General features: G+C 45.8%; 1 protein-coding gene across 2 annotated transcripts in view; it reads left to right on the top strand.

Moving 5' to 3' along the window:
* The first annotated feature begins 1266 nt into the window (after positions 1–1266).
* The window catches only part of SHTN1 (shootin 1), a 93395-nt gene continuing 71337 nt past the window's right edge, over positions 1267–23324 (top strand). Inside the window, exons 1-2 of one of the 2 annotated variants that reach the window (XM_037132847.2) lie at positions 1267–1606; positions 15185–15237. In XM_037132847.2, the coding sequence (XP_036988742.2) occupies positions 1549–1606; positions 15185–15237 (111 nt within the window). In that variant the 5' untranslated portion in view covers positions 1267–1548. The remainder of the gene's footprint in view (positions 1607–15184; positions 15238–23324) is intronic. The other variant, XM_037132846.2, reaches the window with a different exon arrangement.

Below are 23324 nucleotides of genomic sequence, written 5' to 3'. Positions count from 1 at the left end.
CATGTGCCCCGACTGGGAATGGAACTGGTGACCCTTGGGTTTGTAGACTGGCACTCAGCCAGTCTAGTTACAGCATTTACCTATGTGTCAGCCTCTACCCCATCCATCACTCAGTAAATGAAGTTGGTTATTTGCATAAAATAGCGAGTGAGGAGTGAGCAGGAGCACTGTGCTGGTGTAGTACCCACGTTGGGCTCCCAGGCAGATGTTTGGTAAGTGTAATTTAAATGGGTTTATTTTGGATGCTTAATGATGAGTGTAAAATGACTCTGCCCGTTTTAGCTCATAATTAGTATCCACAACCCCCCTTTCACAGAGCTGCACCCTTAAAAAACCCACCAATTGTATGTCAAATTCTGGATTTGATGTTTTTTGTGTATCTTCCTCTTCCTGTTCAATCCTTTCAACTCTTTCTGGAGAGTAGTTACTAATATTATTCCCATTCTTTATAGAACTTTCCAAGGGGTCAGTAGGCTGACCAAGGACTAACGAGCAGCAGTTGGCGCTTGGGGAGCGCCCTTGTGAAATCTGGCAGGCCTGCTGCCTCTCTTCCCCGAGCTGGGCTTAAGCAGTGCGGGGGGCTGTGGAGTGGGGACACGCGGGGGGGGGGCGCTCCACTCCGCCGGGCTGTGCTGCCGGGCACCTGGGTGGCCTTGGACGTTCGTACTGCAGTGGCGGCCTCGCCGAAGAGAAGGTCCTCCCATCACGACCCAGGTGATCCGCGAGGGCCCGCGAGGACACGTGCTGCAGGGCCCGCTTCCGAACACCTTTCAACCCCTCCGAGGGGAGGCTGGAAAAAGCCGGCCCTGGCCCTGGGAACTTTGAACTGCCCACCACGGCTCCCTTGCTCCCTGCGCGTTCACGGGCCGGCCTGTGTCAGTCCCTGTCTGCTTTGTAAGGTGCAACACTTGCCCCAGTGAGCCTGCCCGGGCAGCACCTCGGTTTTCCCACGACGCCCCCAGAACCCATTGTGTGAGAACCGGGAAGGAGCCCGTTAGGTCCCGCTCTACACGGGCGGCTCGCGGGGACCGGCCCTTGGGCAGCGTTCGAAGTGGGGTTCCCACAGACGCTGCAGATGCAAGGCCGGCTTGGTCCTGAATCCACCTCTTGGGCTCCGGGGAGACTGGGAGGTGGGGTGGGCGGAGAAAGGTGCTCAAGAGCGAGCCAGGGCGAACACGGACAGGTCCGGGGTCGCTCGCCCTCCCGCCAGCGCCACCTGCGGCGCCGGCCTCCGCGGAGCGAGCGGAGCCCAGCGGCCTCGGCCGGTCCCTCCCCACCCCACCTCCGGCCTCCGGGCGGCCGGAGCGTCCCCGCCCCCTGCAGCGCCCGGCCGCCGCCCGCAGGTGTAGCGGGTCCGGCCGCGGGTAGGTGCGCGGGGATGATCTCACTCGTGCGCTCCGCGCCAGGAGGAGGAGGAGGAGCGGGAGCGAATCCAACTTCCGGGTAGTGCAGCCGCACGCCACCGGCATCTTGCTTTTTCTTCCTCCTCCCTCCTTGTCTCCCTCGCCTCTCCCTCCTGTCCTTTTATTCCCGACCCCACCTGCCAAAATGAACAGCTCCGACGAGGAGAAGCAGCTGCAGCTCATCACCAACCTAAAGGAGCAAGGTAGGCGGGCGCGCAGCCGCCAGGTGCGGGCGGCCGCGGCCCGTGGGCGGGGACGGCTCCGGGCGCCGGGTTTGGGCTGCTGGAAGCCGGGGTGCGGACGTTGCGGCCGCGTGGCCACGCGGGCAGCTCCGTCACCCGTGGAGAAGCATCCGTCGCGCTGCGCGCATTGGGGAGCCCAGGGCCGAGGGTGCGGGGCGGGTGCCGGGGAGTGTCGGCCGGGCGGTGCGGGAAATACCGCCGGCCGGTGGTTCCAGCGGGGGACGTGGAGTGTTGGGGGAAGGGACAAGGATTCGGCGCTGACTTGGCCCCTCCGCATTACCTTCCTGGAGGGATTAGCCGGTGGGGCTGGATATCTTGGGAGGGGGTGGGGTGGGCCGCTCAGCTGGCCCTGCTCCCTTGCTTGGCCCCACCCTTGCCCTTTCGGGCTGGGAGGCCTGCTGCGCTCCACTTCAGCCTTCCCAGCTTTTCATTTTGTCTGGTGTGCTCTAGTTCCTCTTTCTTTCCCCAGCTAGGATTTTCAGGCCGCGATGTGTTTTATCACTTCTCATTTTTAGCAATTTATTAGTCATTGAGTCAAAACCCTGCCTCGTCTCAGGCTTCCTGAATTAAGACTTGGCTCTTTTCCACGGGAAAGCCAGGCCATGTAGGTGCATTTCTGCACCGCCCGGTCACGCGAGGTTATCCCTTAATAAAGAACTGTTTTAATCCCTCATTTCCATCACTTAACCACACTTGTTAAACAAAGCCAAATTAGTGTGAACCAAACACTTTTTAAGTGTACGGTGATTATTACCCTGACCAAAGGTGGCCTGAAAATATGGGTCAAATAGAGAGGAACCATACAAATTTAGGAAGTAAAACCATGTAGGAAGGAACATGTGCTTTTCTGACTCACTTGCTGACAGGACCACTGTGTAGAGGGGACCCATAGCGCCCCTTCTCTCTGGCTAATTCTCAGTGTTTACTCCCGCTCTTTCACTTCTCTTTGCTCAACTCACCAACTCTGTGAATTGGGAAGGGTCCGTATCCATCCCTTCCAGGGTCTTGCGGATTAAGCCTTACCTGACTAAAGGCATAGGCTAGACCAGATCGTGTCATGAGGTTCTGCCCAGTGGCTATGAACCGTTGCCCTTTCAAGATGCAGGCCTTACCATTTGCAAGGGTATGTGGGTTCCTCTGGAATGCATACTCCTGTTTACTGTTTGAGCTTGTTTACTGTATGACCCCGGGGAATTCTTTGACCTCACTCAGGTGGTTAGACACATTCCTCTGTAGTAACCACTGTCTAGAAAGCACTGGAAAATGTTAATGGATTTTTGCCTCCCCAGGGCCCTCAACTCCCACTGTAATTAGCCCAAGGTCATGAAGTCACAAGCATCAGTAACTCTAGTGGGCACGTAAAATGCCTTTACCTGGAGTTTCTCAAGTGTTTATAGTGAAGGGCTGGATTCTATTGTTGTTTTTTTAATTTCTTATAATACCCCCATAACATAAAGCCTTTTTAATTTAAGTATAGTTGACATATAACATATTGGTTTCAGGTGTACAGCATAGTGATTTGACATATATACACCTTATGATGTAATCACAACAATAAGTCTGGTAACTGTGTTGTTCTCCAAAGTTACTGTTGACTCCATTTCCCTGTGCTATACATTATATTTCCATGACTTACTTATAATGGAAGTTTGTACCTCTCGTTATCCTTAACCACTTTCACCCACCCCTAAATACTCTTTATTCATATTCTAGATGTTGGAGATTTCATTATTGGTGATATATGCCAGTGGATACCAGATCTTTTGATAGGTTATCAGTTTTCAAATAGCGATGATACAGAATTTCATTTCCTTTCACTCTGTGTGTAATTTCAAGGGTAGATTAACAGTACAGATAATCCACAAGTTTCTATTTGCTTTTGGAATACATTTTATGTCTCAGTGGGGTTTAAGAGCTGAGAAAAAGGGCTCTTAAGTTTTTGGTTCTTTCTTGTATTACATCAGAAAACAAACAAATCTGTTATTGGTATTTTTAGAAGATATATTTTCAATAGACTAGTTAGAGTTTGAAATTGTGTTTCCTAAAAGGTAATTTTTTTAAGGCTATTTCGTCTGGTTACGCAGGTGTTGGGATTTTCTTCAGTCCACAGTCTGGTTTTTACACATCTCAGAACTGGGGCATTTGTTTGTCATTGGATTGTAGGGTGTGTTGACAAATTCGGGAGTACTTACTTGCTGTTTGGCCAATGGAACTAACTGGTAAAAATAGGGATTTGAGGTGGAAAAACAGGCAACTAGGTATTTAGGCTCTTACCAGTATTATGGTCAATTTGGTAAGATGACGGTGTATATAATTTATTTTTGAAAATAGACAACTCTTTTTACTACCTGTTAATAACATTTTGAATAACTCCACTACCCCTGTTTAATGTGAACAAGAACTAATAATTCACTTAATACCCTGTTTTCCTTTTTAATGCCAAGTAAACATTCTCGTTTATTCTTTTAGCCAATATTTACCAGGTGTCTCCTCGCATATCATGTATATGGCCCAGGTGTGAGGCATGGCGGGGTCGAGATGGTGAACCAGTCTTTGCTCTCATCGAGTTTATCTTCTGATAGACAGTCATGCATGAAATAATCATATGCATAAGTTTGTATAATTACAAATATTTTTCTAGGACAGAGTCTTAGGAGTGGAATTGTTGGGTTAGAGGGCGTGTACACACCCAGCTGTGCGAGACATCACAGAAGTGCCCCCGGAACGGCTGAGCCAGCCCACGTCCCCTAGGCTTGCCCATGTAACCACACACTGGTGGACCCAGGCCAGCAGCGGTCTTTATTAATTTTGGCAGCCTGGCAAGTTTCTTAATTTTGCCAATCTGATGAACAAAACTGGTACCTTAAAGAATTGGTATTACCTGGTTATTAGCAGGGTTTGAGATCTTTGCACATGTTCACTGACCATGCAGGTTTCATGGCATTGTTCCTTCCGTGGTGAGTTCGCAGTCTGAAATTTGAACCCGTTCCCCAGGAGGGAGCTGGGAAAGAAGGCTCCTATCTGCTCTGAATGGCAGGGCTGACAGCAGCCCTGCCCAACGTGAAGCCCCCGTGGGATGGCCAATGAGGTTGCTTTTGACACAAGTTGTGAAATGTAATGACGGAGTCTGTCATAATATGAACAATCTCTAATTTATACTTACCATTCCCTAAGCTCTATGTCTTATAAATCACACCCACTTCTGAATTACTTCAAAACATTGTATGTTCCCTTCTAGTGAATGGTATAATTAGCTATATTATGTCTTTCTAGAAAGTTATATTATGTCCCTTTAAAAAAAATTAGCCACTGTGCGATTGCTTATGTTCCAGCAGATGTTGAGGTAATGAGGTAATTCTCCTTTTGTCTTTTCGGGGGCTTTATTTTATTGGACTGATTGACATCTCTAATGCGCTGAGAAATGGCAACTTGGGATACTATTTCCAATGCATATTTCCTAGCTGCTAAAGTGGACATTTCCCTTACAAAACATCATACAATTTGCTCCCCCTCCAGAATTCTGTTGGGAAATGATAGACTTAGCTTAGCATTTGTTTAAGGTACATGATTTTCATTGTAATTTATTCAGCCCGCAGGCACTGAATATTCATAGCCAGGCACTGTGCTAGGCATCAGAGATGCACAGATGAATAAAACCCTGTCCCTGCTGGGGAGGAGTTCCTACTCTAGAGATGGGGCTAGGCGTGTAAATTCGGGGAAGCATGTTCATTGACCCAGATGGGGTCCTGTGTTTAAATCCTTTGGCCAGGGTGGGGCAGGGCACCTTGATTGGCCACCCCCTCAAAGACTGAAGGGTTGGAGCAGTTGTCCGAAAGAGAATGTCGGTCTCTTTCTGGTTGAGTGCCACTGCCAGAAGCGGGTGGCAGGCCGCGCAGACACAGAGAAATGTGTCTGCTGAGCTGGTCACCACAGTATAGTGTCGTGTCATTTGGAAATCGTGGAGGAAGTTTTGAAGAGTGTGATGGTCACTTAACCATAAGGCTGTTCTAGCCAAAACAGCCACAAAGCAACCCAGGAGTTAATGGCCGTTCTTGAGCTAACACTATTTAAAATGGATATCCTGTGGTAAGATGATTGGTTCTAAATCGAGGCAACTTCCTTTTGCCTTTAATCACTAGTATTTTCCTTAAGATCATTGAGATAGTGCTTAAGGTTCAGATGGAAATTTAGTCAAGCTTCTTCTTAGAGCTGAGTTAGTAATTACAGGTGTCCAGTGCTCCCATGGCTTCTGGGTTAGGAAGTAGCTGGAGCATTATTTTGACAAAAGGGACTGCAACTATTGCCTACCAGAATGACCATTTGTTTCAGTCTGGAAAAGCTGAGGCATTGTCAGTATCAGATCCATGCAGAGTCAGGAGCAGTCATTTTCTGTAAGTGACTAGGTAAGAATTTTAGGCCTTGTGGGTTATATGGTTTTTGGTGCAAACCAGTGTACTTATTAAAAATGCAATTTCCTCCTAAAGTTGGTTAGCCACTGCTGAAGAGACATCAGTTGGGCAACGTGGCTTCCTCTGTCATTGTCCAATGAAAGGAACGAGACTCTGGGGACAAATGGCTGATTCTAGGGCTGGGGTGACTGGGGTGGCAGGAAATACACAAGACGAGCCTGGAGCATCTTGTACCAGCAAGGAGGAAGTGCTCCAAGAAAGAAGCCCACAGTAATGGGGATGTGTCAGAGAGATACAGGAACCAGCTGAACTGGCAGCAGCCCACGGTGCAATGACTTGAACAAAGAAATGTTAGCTTACAACCCAGAGCTTACAAAACAGATATCCATGCTGACAAAAGTAAATGGTTGAATAAACAGGGAGGAGAGACAGATCTTTTAGATGAACAGTTTCAGATGGTGTGTGTAGATACTCCTGGTCGAACTGGCGGAACACATGCCTGGGCTGCACACAGTGACGTCTTTCCAAAGAGACCTGAACGGAAAGGGAGAGAGAGAGAGAGAGAGAGAGCATGGTTCCAGAGGGGAAACTTGACAGACATCACCTTAGCTGGGTGGTCAAGGTCAACACCAATGGTGATGGAAGTCACGTTGATAGTATGGACCTTTGAAAAATTTTTTCCCCCAGGAGACTTGATCTTTGTTTTGTCTCCAGCCTCACTGGGGATGGTGTGCACCTTTGGTAAGAGGTGGTGAAAATGGCACTTTGCATCAGTGTCTTCCCTCAAAAACCTGTAGCCCCAGTCTGATCATGAGGAAAACATTGTGACAAATCACGTGACAACTAAGCCTTATGTGGCATCTGAATGACGTCCTAGAACAAAAATGGAGCATCGTGTAAAAACGAAGGAAATGTGAATAGAGTATGGACTTCATTCGTGATAATGTGTCAGCATCGGCCAACTCATGGTGATGCATGTACCATACTAATGGGAGATGGGAGATGCTGATAACAGTGGAAACTGGGTAGAAGGTGTGTGGGACCTCTGTGCTCTTTGCAATTGAGCTGCAAATCTAAAGCTTATAAAATTAAAGTTTTATTGAAGGTAATAGTGCTACTTACATTCTTGTACACATATATCTGAAAGGGCAGCTGTAGGAAAAATTCTCAAAAGTGGAATTGTTGGATCCAAAAATGTGTGTGTTTTAAACTTCGCTGTGCTGTGGATGTTCATCCTTGAGCTGTTAACACAGCCAGGCTCTGCTTTAAAATGTAGATGGAACGTGGCTTTTATTTTTCTCTGCTTACCATCCACGCTGGCTAAGCATTTTAAGCATTAAAACTCGAGCTCTGAAATTTCTATATGGTACAATGAGCAGTAATATATTCGGATCCTTCTAGTTAAAATTCTTCATGGCACAGATCAGTGTATGGTTATGATCTGTATGTTTGTCTTAAATAAGACTTTTTAGGCACAGTTTTAAGTTTACAGGAAAATTGAGTGGAACGTAGAGAATTACTACATAGCTCCTCCCTTCCCCCCTCCACATTTCCCCTATTATCATCATTTTGTATCAGTGTGGTACATTCTGTTTTTGACAAAGGTATGACCTTACCCTCTGTTACATTATTATGCCACACAATTTCACTGCTCCAAAAATTTCCTCTGCTGTACCTGTTCATCGCTTCCTCCATACCCCTGAACTCCTGGCAACCACTGATCCTTTTATTAGCTCCATAGTTTTGCCTTTTCCAGAACGTCATACAGTTGGGATTGTACAGTATAGAGCCTTTTTAGATGGGTTTTTTCCCCTTCAGTGTTATGCCTTTAAGATTCCTCCATGTCTTTTTCCAGCTCGATAGCATAGCACATGTATTTTCCTTGGATAATGCCCCATTGTATGGAAGTACCCTAGTTTATCCACTCACCTATTGGTGAACATCGTGGTTGCTTCCAAGTTTTGGAAATTGTGAATGAAGCTGCCACAGACATTCATGCGGTGGTAAGGTGGAGGAAGGGGAGTGTCGTACTGTCCTACGACAGGGTGTGGGTCTTGTAGCCAGCCTGTGTCCCTGGGCTGAGACTTTCGCAAGGGCTTTGTCTTCTTTTCAGCTGAGATGGGAGTGCTTGAGGGGGTTGGAGTTGGGTTATTACCTTCCCCCAAGTCTGTTAAGCTCTGGTAAAATAGTTTCTCTTGAGGGCAGGCCTATTAAGAAGAACAGAGTGCTCTGAGTGTATTTCAGAGTAGTCACTTGGTCCTCCCTGGCCTGCAGCAGTAGAGAAATGTTCTCTGATACTCACTGTGGGAACCTGCTAGCTCTCCTAGAGGTCAGACTCACAAAAGTGTCAGGGTGGGGTTTGGGGAGGGGCTGAGACTGGTCCATCCTCTGAGGTTTTAACTCTCACACCTGTTAGAACTGAGCTTCCAGCAGTTTGCCAATTACAGTGTAGGTTTTCCTGCCTTGGTGCTGGTTCGTGGGAGGTTGTGCACCTGCTGTTGGTAATGGTTAGAGCAGCTTGGCTTCTGCTCTAATTAGAGTCCTGATCCTTTGTATCTGCCTCATGGTCTCCAACTGGGGGAGTAGCGATTTGCCCTGTGACCTCCACTCTGATGGATCTAAGAAGAGTTGTTGACTTTGGGTTTGTTCAGTTTATTTGTTGTTCTGAGGATGGGAGTGTCAATTTCCAAGCTTCTTACATACCAGACGGAAAACCAGGCTTACATATATATCTTCAAGTTACTCAGTTTCTTTCCTTTCTGTTGGTTCATTTGAATCATTAATACAGTTTGTTATGAATACTTCTTAAGCATCCTTAATTCATGAACACTGAGCTGTGTGTTCTACCACGTAATGGGTGAATTTCAGGCTTGGCATAATTTTTTTCAGATGTGAAATCTGGCATCTTTGTTTTTTGATCAGTCTTTTCCCTGACTCTTTTTTTAAACTACTTTAATTAATAAGTGAGGTATAAATGACCTCTCTTTCCACCCTGGCTCTGACAGCAGGCCCCACTGGGATGTGTGCCGAAAGGAGCAGTGTCCTAATTGCACATTATCTGTAGTGACTCACATCCTCACTCCCATTAGTAAGAGGTGTTTCAAGGCTCCATGAGCCTCAAAGATGCAGACTCAATGGATGAGAATCTACATTAGAAGAGCTCATGAGGCAGTGTTTTCTGGCTACACTTGATGGCTATTTAAAGCTTCACTCTTATTAAGTATCCTATTGTAACATATGGCGTTAACGGACTCTTTCAATATGGGGAGGAGAGTATGTGCTCTTTCATGTTCCTTCATGTGAGGACTTAGATCCATTCTTCCTCCCTCCTTAACTGAACGCACATTTGTCCAGTGCCTGCTGTCCGTCGGGCGTTGTGCTGGGTGTGGGCATCCGGGAGCATGAAGACACCGGCCTCACCCTCGAGGGCCGTTTCTGGTCTGGTGCTTCAGCACAGTGTTCCTAGTGGTGCTCACTCACGTGTTTTACACGCGTGACAGGGAGTCAGTGGACTGGTTCCGCCTCCACCGTTCTTACTGTGCGACCTGCCTTTCTCAATGTGTTTGTGTCTTCACCTTTAAAATGGGGCCGTTAATATTTGGCTGAATTGCTCCACATCACAGACTGATGTGAACCAGCCGCTCATTCAACACAGGCAACGGCTCTGCGCTTGGTATTCTACGGGGTTTACGTAATGAATCAAGGCGAGAAAAGACAAGGAAACAGACCTGTGCTCAGATAATTTAGCATGTTGTGTGTCGGTGCTCTGTCCAGTAGAGACAGAAGAACAGTGTGCTCCGGTAACACTTCAGGAATATAAGTGCTGACTTTTGCCTAAGGTATGTGAAGAGGGCTTCTCAGAAGAAATGACCGTTGAATTGCTTTCCAAATGAGGAGGTAGGGACAATGAGGAGGGGAAGACCTTTCAGGAAGAGGGGAAAATATTTTATTTTATTTATTTAACTCTATTGGTGGTGCCCGACGAGGGAGGGCTCCCTGAGACGAGACCTCTGCACGGGGTCTGGGGTGGAAACTGGGGGTTAGGGAATGCGCAGTGTGTTGGAAGTTCAATTTGGGGCAAGGGCTCCCCAGCACCTGAGGAGTTGCTGCCCCTCTTGCTGTCGCTGGGGCTGGTGATCCAGGGACCTCTTCTTCCTTGGAGGCCATGTGGGCCACAAGGCCCACCACCCTGTTGCTGTAGCCAAATTCATTGTCATACCAGGAAATGAGCTTGACAAAGCAGTCACTGAGGGCAGCGCCAGCCCCAGCATCAAGGGTGGAGGAGTGGGTGTCACTGTAAAGATCACAGGAGACAACTTGGTGCTCAGTGTAGCCCAGGATGCCCTTGAGGGGGCCCTCTGGCGCCTGCTTCAGCACCTGCTTGATGTCGTCAATATTTGGCAGCTTTCTCCAGGAGGCAGGTCAGATCCACAACCGACGCGTTGGGGGAAAATATTTTAAAGGCACCTGGGTATTCGAGCTCTTGGAGGGTTCAGGGAAGCCTGGGACTTTAGGAGAGATGGAGCGAATTGTGGTCTCCCAGGCTTAACGGTGGGGGGTTGGGGGAAGGAGAGGAGGGTCCTAACATTTTTGGGTGCTTTTAAGAGTGAAATGACCAGGTTGCATTGTTACTATGCTAACTTCCTACCTTGTAAAGAATGAACTGGGGATAGAGGGAGGCTGGAGGCTGGGCAAGAAGGTTTTGCTATCATTAAATGCCTGAATTGGAGCAGAGGTGCTGGCTGTAGAGAAAGGGCAGACTGGAGAGTCATTTGAAGAGTTCTGAGCCTTTTGATGATCCTTCGGAGATGGGGGGAGGCGGGGAGTCAAGGGTGATTCCGAGGAACCAGCTGGGGGACCAGGTGAGGGATGGCGCCAGGGGAAGGAGATGCTGCACACAGGAAGTAGGAGGTCCGGTGATGGGAGCTGATGAGCTCGTACTCCAATGTGCTGAGTTTGAGGACCGAAATGTCCAGAACAGTGCTGTCCAGTAGCTCCTCCTCCTGTGATAGGAATGTCCTATGCCCATTGTCCCCTGTGGTGGCCACTAACCACTTGTATTGGGTTGGCCGCAAAGCCCTCATGGTTTTTCCCATAAAATAAAAGACATTTCATTTCCACCAATAACTGTATTGATTTGGATATTTTGAGAGTATCAGCTATTTCCTGCTATTGGCTTCTAGGGGGTAGAGGCCAGAGGTGCTGCTAAACATCTTCCAATGCATAAGCCAGCCGCATAGCAAAGAATCATTTGGCCAAAATGTCACTAGTGCCAAGAAACTTTGCAAACCACTTTTGAAATGTTCAGGCAGTCACAGCACCTTCTCCATACACTGCACAAACCTATTTTTGCATTTCAGTTGCGTTTTTACCTTTCTTGAAATAATAAAGCATTACACACTGAAGATGGTGCTTGTCTTCTCCCATCTCCCATACTAAAATGGCTGCACAAAAATTCACTACTTTGATGAGCTATTTTTAAAATGCACATTGATATGACAGCTGTCAAAATACAGCATAACAAAATTATTTTGGATGAAGTTAAGACAACTAAGCACTACTAGAGCCATTGTACAGAAAAACTAAACAAACTTTATGGCCAGTCCAGTAGCCATTGAGCACTTGAAGTGTGTCTAATGCTGCTGAAGGACTGCATTTTAAATTTTATTTACTTTTAAATGATTTGAATGTAGTCATTTGGCGAGTGGCCATGATATTCGACAGTGCAGATCTAGAAAGCATTGGTTGGAAATGCCAGTCTGGAGCTAATGCTAGAGATGGGGTGCTTCACCCGCCTGGGACGGAGGTCTCCAGGGACCCTGAACTCTTCGGAGCTAAGGCTGGGAAGGCCCCAGGTGAACTGACTGTTTGTCCCCCTAGCCAGAGGTGTTTTCGACCTGTAGTTAACTTTAGTTGTCGTGTTTCTGAAACAACCATGTGCACTCTGCTGCTTCTTGGGCTGGATCCCTCATGATTTTCTGCCTGGAAAGAGCTCCCTTTCTTGGAATTCAGGAGCTAAAAAACGGAAAACCAGCATGATTCTTGAAGCACGTGCCCTGCCTGATGTTCTCCTTGTGTTCTCCACATCTTTCTTTTTCCTCCATTCTGTACTCTCAGGTGGTGAGGCCCTTCCTTGGCTGCAACCACCTGGGGTGGTTACTTCTAAGAAACTATGGATGCCCAAGCTCAACCCTGGACCAGTTAAGCCAGAACCTTGGGTTTGGGCTGGGGGGGGGGGCTAGACTTCTATGTGATGTAAAAGCTTCCCAGGTGATTCAGATGTGCAGCCCGGGTTGAAAAGCACAGCTCTGGGGCATGCCTCCGCTTATTTGCCAAGCTGCAGTTGATCTGTAGCTCCCTTTCTCTTTTATTTAGGGAGGGAAACTCTCTAGGGTTGCAGAGGTTTTTCTACTGTGCCATCTTTCAGACCACATGTGACAAAAGCAAGCCGCGGACTGAGGACATGAGAGAGCAACCTAATCTTGGCATGTGCAGCAGACTTGATGTGCTTTGCTCTATCAGTAATAATACCCATGGCTAACCTGTATTGAACCCTTAATACACTGAAGGACTCTTATAGTTTATATGTTAGCTCACTCACTCTTAGTGGCAACACTATGAGATGTGTATAATTATCGTTCCTATTTTCCAGATAAGAAAATGAGACTCAGATAAGTCAGTTTGCCCAAGGTCCCCTGGCTACCATGTGCTCGGGCTGGGCTTAGACTATGCTTTTTAACTGCTGTGCTGTGTGACCTTGTGGCGTGGTGACGTGAACTACACCTGCAAACTGAGAGCCCATCTTTTTCTGTGGCAGAGAATTGGTCAGATGCACCTTTTGCGTTGGCAAGCTCAAGATCTGGAGGGTCTCTCTCACAGGTCGCTTGGGCTCCGCAACTGACTTAAACTTTTCAAAGGGAGAGCCAGTTCTAGAACAGTAGAAGGCTTTTCTCTGTGACCCTTTAGTTTCGATTTCAAAAAAAGGAGCTGAATAATGCAGGGCACTTCAGTTTTTGCCAAGGATGGTTACATATGTAATCACTATGGCGTGTCTGTGTGCGTGAATATTATTGAAAGCAGTGAGCTTGGTTTCTAACTTCAAAGAAATGGAAACATTAGTGACTGTGTTTCATTCCTTTTATGCCCTGTTTCCAAGTGCCCCCTTCCCACCACCAAGAGGTTGAATTTCTACCTCCCCTTTCCATTTCCTTTCCCTGTGTTTGACTTTATTATTATTTTTTAACTCGGGAATAATCACAGCAAATCATCTGTTCTTTGATTTCCACGAAGATCAATAGGTGAAGGGTTCTTAATGAGTGCTGCCCAGAACGACCCAGTAACTGGGGATCCACAGTGTTCCATCGGGATTCTGTCGGCAATACAATGGAAGGGTAGTATTGGTATTTTAAAAACGGCTGCAGATAGAAAAAATTTTCTTAATGTCAATATGAGACCATGGTTTTATAAGCCTTTCTTGTTTGCTTTGTACATCTATAGAGTAGGTCATTGAGACTAGAGAGAGGCAAATCACTTTTGATCTTCAACCTCATCTGTAAGAACTTTTAAATGTCAAGTAAATTAATGCAAAGTCTCTCAATAAAGTATATATTTATTTTTCAAAGCACTGGTAGGGGTTCGTGTGGTGAAGGCTGGTGAGGAGCTGGTGTGCAGAGAGCTGCGTTCTGTGGTGAATCCAATCTTTTCTGTTGAAAATGTAATTATTTTTTGAAGAGCTGTATTATTACATGTATACATTCAGCCGTTTTTAGGGCTAGTTTCCTTTTTTTTTTTAGGGCTAATTTTCAAGGATTCTTTTTGGGCGTGGCTTCAGTAAAATTGCCCATTAGTTCTCATGTAGATGGTCATGGAAGTGCTAACAGAACTTCTAGGCCTTGGTGGTGTAATCCCATAAATATTTGTTCATTTGAACTGGATTTTAAGATGTTGGTCCTGCCATCTCAGTAGTGGTTCTAACCTCTTCGGGTCCCGATCGGAGGAACTAGAACACGCGTTTTGCCATGTGAATTGTCTGTTTCTGGGGCTCTCTCTGATCCGTGGTCAAAATCCTGCACCTCTAGAACTAGTGACTGGCTATCTGGGATGTTCTTGAAGCCTCTGGTTTCAGAGTTTTTGGTTTCTATCTTTTATTCATAGAAATGGGCAGTTCAATTTGTCTTTTTTTTTATTATTATTATTTTTTTTAGGAAAACCTTTTTGTAGATAAACCCAATTACAGTTTTGGGAAGTAAAAGTATAAAATTCCCACCCGGCGGCGTTCTGGTGTCTGGCAGCGGTCACAGGGCTGCTCTGGGAATGGGCTGCGGCTCTGCGGCGAGGCCCACCCTTGGCCCCGTGCTGACCGTCAACCCAGGCCATTCTCTCCCTCCCTCCCGTCTCTCGTGTACTCTAAATGTACCATTCTCGACTGTAAGGGTATCTAAAAATGGTGCTTTGGCTGAAAGATGAATGTGGGGGTTCAGGTTACTTTTTTTTCTGGCAGTAGAGGGTTTTAAGTTAAAAACTGCTGTTCTCCCCATAGAGTTGGAAGTATTTCCAAATAATTCAAATATTTTTCCAACCTAGTGAAATGAACCGGGCTGGTGTCTGCCCAGGGCTTGGTGAACGATGATCTTGCAGTGCCTGAAAGTGTTGTTCTGAGCTGATGCTCATGGTGTGAACTTTCTGCTCTGTGGATGAAGCAGAGGTGTGACTGTGAGTTGAGTGTGTGTGCCTGCTTCATGTTCTGGCAGCTGATTTATGAAATAAACCTCTGGTTACAGCACCACAGACTCATAGTGCTGGAAGGGACTTCAGGGAACACCCACCTGCCAGGACCAAGTCCCGAGTATCAAAGAGAAGTGACTTGTCATAGGTCATTTTTGACTCCTAGGTCTTCCTAATGGCCCAGGGAGAACCGAAATTCGGCCTGGTGGACTCACATCTGCTGTGGTCTCTTTTCCTTCCTTCCTCTTAAAAGTAGAAGCCTTCCTCCTGTGTGTGGCCTCCTCTGCACCCACCCCCAACCCAGAAAATAGACAGTAGGGTTTAGTTGAGTTCCCAGGTTTTTCTACAGTAAACTTTTGATTGTGTTATAACGTTGCTTTCTTTCTTTCTTTTTTTTCTCTTTTAGCCATAGGCGAATATGAAGACCTTAGAGCAGAGAACCAGAAAACAAAGGAGAAGGTTTGTACTTGACCTTTTCTTTCCTTTCTAGTGTATAAAGCCTAGATAGCGTGGTGCATTGTTCTGCCACCAATTTCAGTTAAATGGGAATGAGAGGGTTTTTTTTTTTTCCTTCTGCTTGTGTAGTTCAAGCTTATATCAACTCCAGGCTCCAGATGGTAAAGAATAGCAGGCAGGCCACAGTGGGCGCTGCCCCGGGAGGTGAACTACACAGCTAAATGTGCGGCGAGGTGCCAGGTCAAGTACCTGAAGCCCCCAAGAATTGTACTTTTCCCCAAGAGTCTGATCTGGGATCCTAGTGATGGTATTGAAGGCCTAAGGCTTTGCTTCAGGGATTTAGACACACTGGGTTCTGGAGAGGTCTGTTTGGAAGTGGCCATTGCGGTTAGCCCAAACGCCTCCATAAGCCTTTCGTGTGTGTACTTCCTCTAAGAGTATAAATAATATGCTGGAAGTTTAAAAATAACCAGTGCGAAGATGGGGAAGCCTGGTGAAGATTTTTAGGGACTCTGGATGTTTTATTTTTAAACTGTTAAGTAATTGAAATCTACTTACATTGACCCCCTATTTACCTTTTTGTCTCTGAACGTGTTTATTTAAGATTTGTGAATACTTGTGTGTGTCTATACACACACACACACACACATATAAATGGAAGGGAAGGCTAAATTTTAAAAAGTAGAGGGAATGAATGGAACATGACAAGTAGGAGAGAGAGCTGAACTGTTCATTATTGTTTGTAGGCATAAACAAAATTTACTTTTAGAAACCACTTTGATAGATCAAATATTTCAAAACAGAACAACCGTGGTAGAAAATGAATAAAACAGGTCCTTTGTGGTTATTAAAGAAGGTGGCCATCATTTTTGTAAATGATGAAACCTCATCTTTGCGACTTTGAAATAAGAACTATAATGAAAATCAGTACAGAGCTAAATATTTGTAAAACTTGTGGCGTATTTGGGAGCATTTGTTGGGCCATCAGGAATCATATTTAGCCTTTTCACTTATTTCACAGTTGCCACCTATACAGCTGTATATAGTATGCTTCGTGATTTCAGTATCATTTTAGTTGAAAGCAGATTATAATGGATTTTTTAAATTATTTTTAAGATTTTATTTATTTATTTTTAGAGGGAAGGAAGGGAGAAAGAGAGGAAGAGAAACATCAGTGTGTGGTTGCCTCTCTCACCCCCTCACCACTGGGGACCTGGCCCGCAACCCAGGCATGTGCCCTGACCAGGAATTAAACTGGCAACCCTTTAGTTTGTATGCCAGCACTCAATCCACTGAGCCACACCAGCCAGGGCAGATTATCATGGATTTTTAGATCATTATTTTCCACCCAGTTTTGAGGCTTCTTTGCTCATTTGTAAATAACTCCTTGGTCCTGTGAAATCTTAAGTTTCTTCCCTTCCTTTTATCAGGTGATGCTGGGAATGGTAGGTGGGGGTGATGAAAATATCCACGATAGAATGTGGCTGGTGTATGCATCTCTAATATGGTAAGAAGGTGCCCTGGCTGGTGTGGCTCAGTGGATTGAACTTGGGCTGTGAACCAGGGAGTCACTGGTTTGCTACGCAGTCAGGGTACATGCCTGGGTTGTGGGCCGGGTCCCCAGTGGGGGCCACATGACAGGCAACTACACGTTGATGTTTCTCTCCCTCTCTTTTCTCCCTTCTTTCTCCTATCTCTAAAAATAAATGAATAAAGTCTTTATAATATGGTAAGAAGGCCACAGAAAATAGTTTGACAAAATTTCTAATTCTGTTGCCATAAACACCAAAAATCACGGGAGTCCTGAGGATGCCAGTGGGTGGGGAGTTAGTGCTGAGATCCCGAGTCCCCCGCGCCCTATAACTTCAAACTGAAGCTCGTGGGTGATGGAGCCAGGTAGCTTGAACCTCTTTTTCTAAGATACCCAACTATCTCCCAGCTCTCGGAGCAAAAGCCCAGAAGTTATCAGTCGACTGAGTCTCTGTTCCTTGGGTGTTCCTGGCCCAAAAGGGGAGGAGCAGAACCAGTGGGCAGGGTTAATGCAGGAGAACTCTGACTTGGCCTCAAAGACAGGAGGAGAGAAAGCAAACAAGTGCTTTCATATGGCAGAGAAGGAAGGGCACAGAGGAAAGTGAACAGCGTAAGAGGAAGAAGAACCTTGGGTTCTTTTTCTGTAATTCTTGCCTTGCCAGTAGACCTGGCGTTGCCCTAAACATAGCAGGTGTTTTGCAAACACCTGTTGGTGGTGGTGGTTTTACTGGGAGCCACCTTCTGCAGCGAGGTTTTGAGCGAACCGTCTGTTATGTGGGTGGAATTACAGGTGAAATGCATTCTGCAAAAGAAGGGTTATAAATTATCTTAGCCCATTAACTGTTTACATGTTTTTTACACAGAGTATGACCTAGTATGTTCATAACATCTGCGTGCATTATTGCTTTGCTTCTGTTCTAATTCTTTAGAAGTAACTATTAACAGTGGGGAGAAAGGAAATGAAAGCAACACGGAGTGCCGTGTGGTTGCCTAAAACAAACTGGAGTGGTTTTAAGTTCAGCGCCCTCGGTTTATCTCCTGTTAAAAGATTAGTGGGCTTATTACTGAAGATTTTTCCCCCCAAAGGAGGGCTTTATTACAAAGGAGGGCAACACATAATGGAAGCCTTTGTAGACAGCAGAGAAGGCGTAAAAGCAGCTTTAGTTTTGGAGGTGGTCAGTGGAGAACACCATTTTGTCTGGCAAAGCCCTTCTTGTGCCTGGCTAGGTGAGCTTTCTCTACGCCCCATCAGCAAACACAGGTCCATGGCCATTCTTACCTCATGGCCCCACACCAGCGCGCAGCTAAGTCAATCGAGGATAGGAATCTAAAGTAAGACTCCATTTGCCATAGTTAATATGATGTGAGGAGATTTTGCACGAGTGGAAGGGACCGAAGTCCATGTGAAGTCTGACTATCTTGGTTGCCAGGACACCAGCCTTATCGGTGGGAGCGATTCCTTTGGGTAAGGTGTGTGTGCTTAAGCCCTGTGTGGAGTCTCCTCTGTTGAGACATGTGGTAGGACAGGCACCTCTGCAGAGCAGGCATTTGCTTAACGGGTGGTGTTCATTTGGAAGTTACTGAGAGTCATGTTCATCCACTTCTCTCCCTTCCTTGTCTGGTGCTTCACACAATCCTGGGTCCGCTCCATTTCCCAGAGAACAGGACCCCAGGGTGACAGACTCCAGGTTCGGACATGGGTCTTCTAACCACGGGTGGTCTCTTTGAAGCAGGTAAACTTATGGGAGCTAATTAACTCTTTTTCCGTAAAGGTCTTGGTCTTATTCACAATTCTTTGTTGTTAGCTTATGGATTGTCCGCATGAATTTAATTCCACAGACTCTGCATGTTTCTGTGTCATTTGTCTATCAGTTCGTAGTTAAGACCCGAAAGTTGCCTATGGAATCCTCCTGATGTCAGAAAAACTCACGAGTGAGCACGCGTGTGGGCATAGTCTCTGACCTGCTGCGTTCATTCCTGACCTGCTGCATTCCACAGGGAAGAGCAGGATGGCCAAGGTTGTCCTGGTCTTTCCCTTTACATTTTTCCTTTTCAAGAAAAATACAATGTTGGTCAGTTCGCACGCGCGTGTGCGTATGTGTGATCAATGACCAGAATCTTTTTGAGTTTATAAAGAAAGCTTTTGAAGGGAAAACTTTTTGTTGAATGCCCTCTGAGTACTGGGGCATAAGAAATACACACGAAGGTCCCACTCTTGAGTAAAACCACTGAAATGAGGGAATAAGTAAGTTGGCAAATAACTGTAGTAAATTGTGATGATATCAGTGATCACCTAGAATTCGGGGTGGGATGGGAAAAGCACAAAAAAACAAAGTTCCTACTCCATTCCATGTGACAAACTCTTGGTACACAGGTGGCAAACACAAGGGCCACGGGCCGAATCCGGCCTCCACCTTGTGTCATCCAGCTCCGCATCTTGTTTGATCCGGCTCCGCACCTTGTTTCATCCGGCTCCGCACCTTGTTTCTACCCAGCGGCAGCCAAGCTCTCACTTCACTATTAAGGAGCAGTTACACTGACACAGTCCTCAAGTTACATTCAGCCCTTTGAAGGCAACTGTGAGGCTGATGTGGCCCCTTGTGAAATGAGTTTGACACCCTTGTTAGTAGTTCTTAGTGCTTGGTTTAAATGTCACTTAATGGAGAATTAATTGTTTGCATCTTTGTAATAAAATGTCTGTATATTTCTTAGGTACTTATCACATTTTATCAACAAAAGTTCATTATCAAAATATACGGGGTTCAAGTTGTGTGGGTTGGATTAAAATGTAAAAGCTTCAGTTTTTTTAAACATCGAGGTAAGTGGAGATTGTGGAAAGGTGCTACTTTTTGTTATTCTTTTTTGCCAATTTCTAAATAACATTAACAACAGTATGTTAAAAAAGTAAGAAAGTCTAGCACATTGAAGGCAGCAACCCATCCCAATCTGTTTTTTGGGGAGTATGAGAAAATGGGGGACTGTTTATTTTGGAATCAACAAAATAAAACCTTTTACTTTGCTTGGGAAGCAGTCATCATATTCCAATGTTAGTGTTGCTTCTGCAGTTGAAGGGCATTCTCCTGTGACTCATTCGGGATCTTGGTCATAATTTCTTTTTTTTTTTAATGGGGGGCAAAGCCTCACGGAGCTTTTAATGGAATAGTTTTCAACTTTGGGAGGGTGGAGGGGATGTGTGCAGAGTGTAAAAAGAAGGAGACTGTAATAGAAGAATGTCTGCCTTTAAACAGTCAGTATTTGTGTGTAATGTTATGAACCAAGATCGAGTTTTGAGATGAATAAATGTTTAAGTGGCGGATTAGACGTCGCTGGGGTGGGCTTCTGTCCCCGTGCGCCGGCCGCCCGTCAGCGAGCCAGGAACAATGAATGAAGAGGGAATGAGGCGGACTTACGTTTCGAGAAGCAGGGTGTATGATACGGTTTGCATCTTGGCTCGGTTGTCTATTGTTAAAATTTCTTCCTCTTGTGTAAATCTCAGAGGTGAAGGTCCCCAAGTATTTTATTTAAAAAAAAAATCAATAAAGAAGCCACTTTCAAGACCACGCTATGCACCCATTATGCTAACCGTTCATGCATAATACATCCACATACATGCGGTTTCTTTAGAACAGAGTGGCAAGTGGTTGTGCCAGAGAAAAAGTAATTACTTAGCAGTTTGAAAGTGAAAATGAGTCTCTTATTAGCAGCAATCTATCCAGAAACAAAGAGCAGGGGTCTCTGTTCTGATGACGTGTGTTTTCTTGTAACACACAACACCTAGAATTGGGAGAAGGCTGCGAGGCAGCTTCAGAGGCAGCTACTGTTTCATTGCCTGTGAAAATTGGAGGGAAAGAACTCTGCATTGGAAGAAAACACGCCACCAAAAGAGGGAGCGAAAGGAATTCCATCCTGGTGGGAATGATTTTTAACGTGTGTTCTTCAAGGGAGATAAGTGCAGCCGAGTTCTAGCCAAACTTACATAGGTGGGACAATCTGGTAGTCAGTATTAACAATGATTTGATGGCCTTCAGGTACATCGCCAAAGATTCTAAAAGGTAGAAACGCACAGTTTTGGTACTTTGCATGTTTAGCATTTTAAATATTGTAACTGGACATAAAAAGAATGAACTTCAAGGCAAATAAGTCAGAATCCTGTGAGGCGGTGGCCTCCCCAGGCTGGTCACAGCCTCTGCTGTGTGTCCCCACAAAGCAGCGTTTCTCCCTTGGAAACTGCTTGTTTCGTTCATTAATCCTTTTCGTAAGTCATGTGTTTTGTGAGAGCACGTCGTTTATCACGTTTCCCGTGTATTTCCCCCAGTGCATAGCGCAGAGCCTTAGCACCTGTCAGTGCTGTACAAATAATTTGTTGAAGGCTCCAGGGAGGAGATAGAGGCACTCGGTGATTATAGTAGCAATCTGCTTAGAAGCCTAATTCAGACAGGTTGTCTACTCTGTTGGTGTTGTGTGTGTGTGTGTGGTATGTGTGCGGGCTGCTTGGGCCCGAGACCGGCCTTTCCACAGGCTGGCAGGCTACCCCCCTGCTTTGCACACCGGAGAGATACCCATGAATGTTGGTGTTAGTAGAAGTTAGACACAATTCAGAACGCTGGGATAAAATAGACTCATAGCAAAATATAAAGATCTCTTAGGATCTACATGAGTTATCCGTAGTTCTGCTGAGCCCTGTTAAGCAGATGCTTTCCTGTAAACAGTAAGTTGGATGATAAATGTGGGAGAAAGATCAGAGCTGTCCGTGTTGGTGGGGGAAGGGGTGATGCCAGTTTGCAATGGAAAGACTTTCCTCTGAGAATCAGTCTGTCAGTGCTTTGAAATGCTGGTTTAGTTTTGGAGGCCAGGCATCTGCCTGGGTGAGGCTCAAGAAAGAGATCTGGAGAGTAGCCAGGGTTTCTAATATTAAGAGCTTTCAGAACCAGCAAGGCCAACCTCTGCTCAACTCACCACTTCATAAAGAGCCAAAACAGAGGCGCTAGAACAGACACAGTGTTATCCAGCTTGCTGAAACCAGCCAGTGCGTGTGCTGCGGGGTTCTACCCCAGCCTTGAGCTACAGAGAATCACGGGGCCTTGTAATTCACGGGGCCTTGTAATTAAGTGATGTGGGCCCATGAACATCTGTTGCTATTGCGGAGTCTTCATGAGCAATTCTCAGACAAAAAGAAGCCATTGCTACAAATAGTGCAGCTGTGTGATCAGGGTAGGGGAAGGGGTAGGGTGGGTGAGGGGCTTCTGTGGGACCTAAAGGTGCAACATTCTTCCAAAAAGGCCCAGAACCCTTGCTGAATTCTCTCTGCGGCTAGAATGAAAGCAAGATAACAAGGTATTTTTGTGTGAGTTCACTTGAATTGATGGAATAAGTGGATGTTTGGATTTTTGCTTAGTAAATGATCCATCCTTCATATTTTGTTCAGCTCTGGGTGAGAATAAGCTGCCTTTGCTGCATGTGAGATCCCTCCCCCCAGGCACACACCCCTCTCAGTAATCATAGCAGATGGTGAATTCTATGGCTGCCAGTTCTACCATAATGTGGTTGCAGAAAATAGCAAGCCAGGCAACACGAAGACCCCTGATAGAACACAGCTGGGGTTGGGAGGCAGCTTCTCAATCAGCGGGCAGTGACTCCGGGGTGGTGGAGAGGCACACAGCTAGACTGCAGAAACCCGTTACTTGCCTGTTAGAATGGCACTGTGATGTGGAGACCTGTTACTAACCAAAGCCTGTCTCCCAGCATCTTAAGAGCAGAGAACATGGGTATAAAATCTTTGTTTGCAGGGATTGGTGTAAACCTACCTAGTTTTCGTGTGTGGTTGACCAAGTAAATGGTAGCTGCGTTGGTGGCTTATGGGCGATGTCAGTTGGTGGCCTTTTTCAGGTCTAAGTAGACAGAGTACCATCCTGTTTAAGAATGCTCATTTCACTTCTTTGTCTGCTAAAGTCTCGGACAACTCTAGCTACTTGATTTAAGTGAGAGTGAAATTAACCTCTAATTCTTTCAGGTGAGGCTTTGAGAGGGTTATAGAAGAATCCAAGTGACATTAAATAAGGAGCAACACTCCCCAGCACCCAGCTCTTAGATAAAGACAGTTTTTCACAGGACATCTTGTACCTTTCAGAAATGCCAGACAGTGGAAACATGAAATTAATCTGAAAGAAAACACCAGATACATTTTATTGGGCAACCCTAACTCAGGAGTCTAATCACAAATAACGTTTCTTTCTGTGTTTTACTGTGCATTGTTGGAGGAGGGGTGAGCAGACTGGCAGGCTGGTGGGGAAATGCAGAGCAGACAGAAGCCACATTCTAGAAAACAAGGGGAATATTCCCGAGACAGCTGGCCAGCAGCGTCATAAATGACGTTGCGAACGTAAGTGTACTACACACTGCAGGATGTAACGAAGCTTATTTGAGAATCCAGCTCTGGTTTTTAGAATTTTAAACACCCCCCAAAATACATGCAGTTAATTTGTTAAGTTGAAACTAGAAACTATATTAAACATTTTTTTTTTACAGAGGATGGATTTTCACAAGAAAGCCTCAGTAAAAAA

This window comes from Artibeus jamaicensis, unplaced genomic scaffold (assembly GCF_021234435.1).
Source record: "Artibeus jamaicensis isolate MK-2021 breed Jamaican fruit bat unplaced genomic scaffold, CSHL_Jam_final contig_490, whole genome shotgun sequence".
Lineage (NCBI taxonomy): Eukaryota > Metazoa > Chordata > Mammalia > Chiroptera > Phyllostomidae > Artibeus > Artibeus jamaicensis.
The sequence above is the reverse complement of the archived record's forward strand: the minus strand, read 5'-3'. Positions and strand labels throughout refer to the sequence as shown.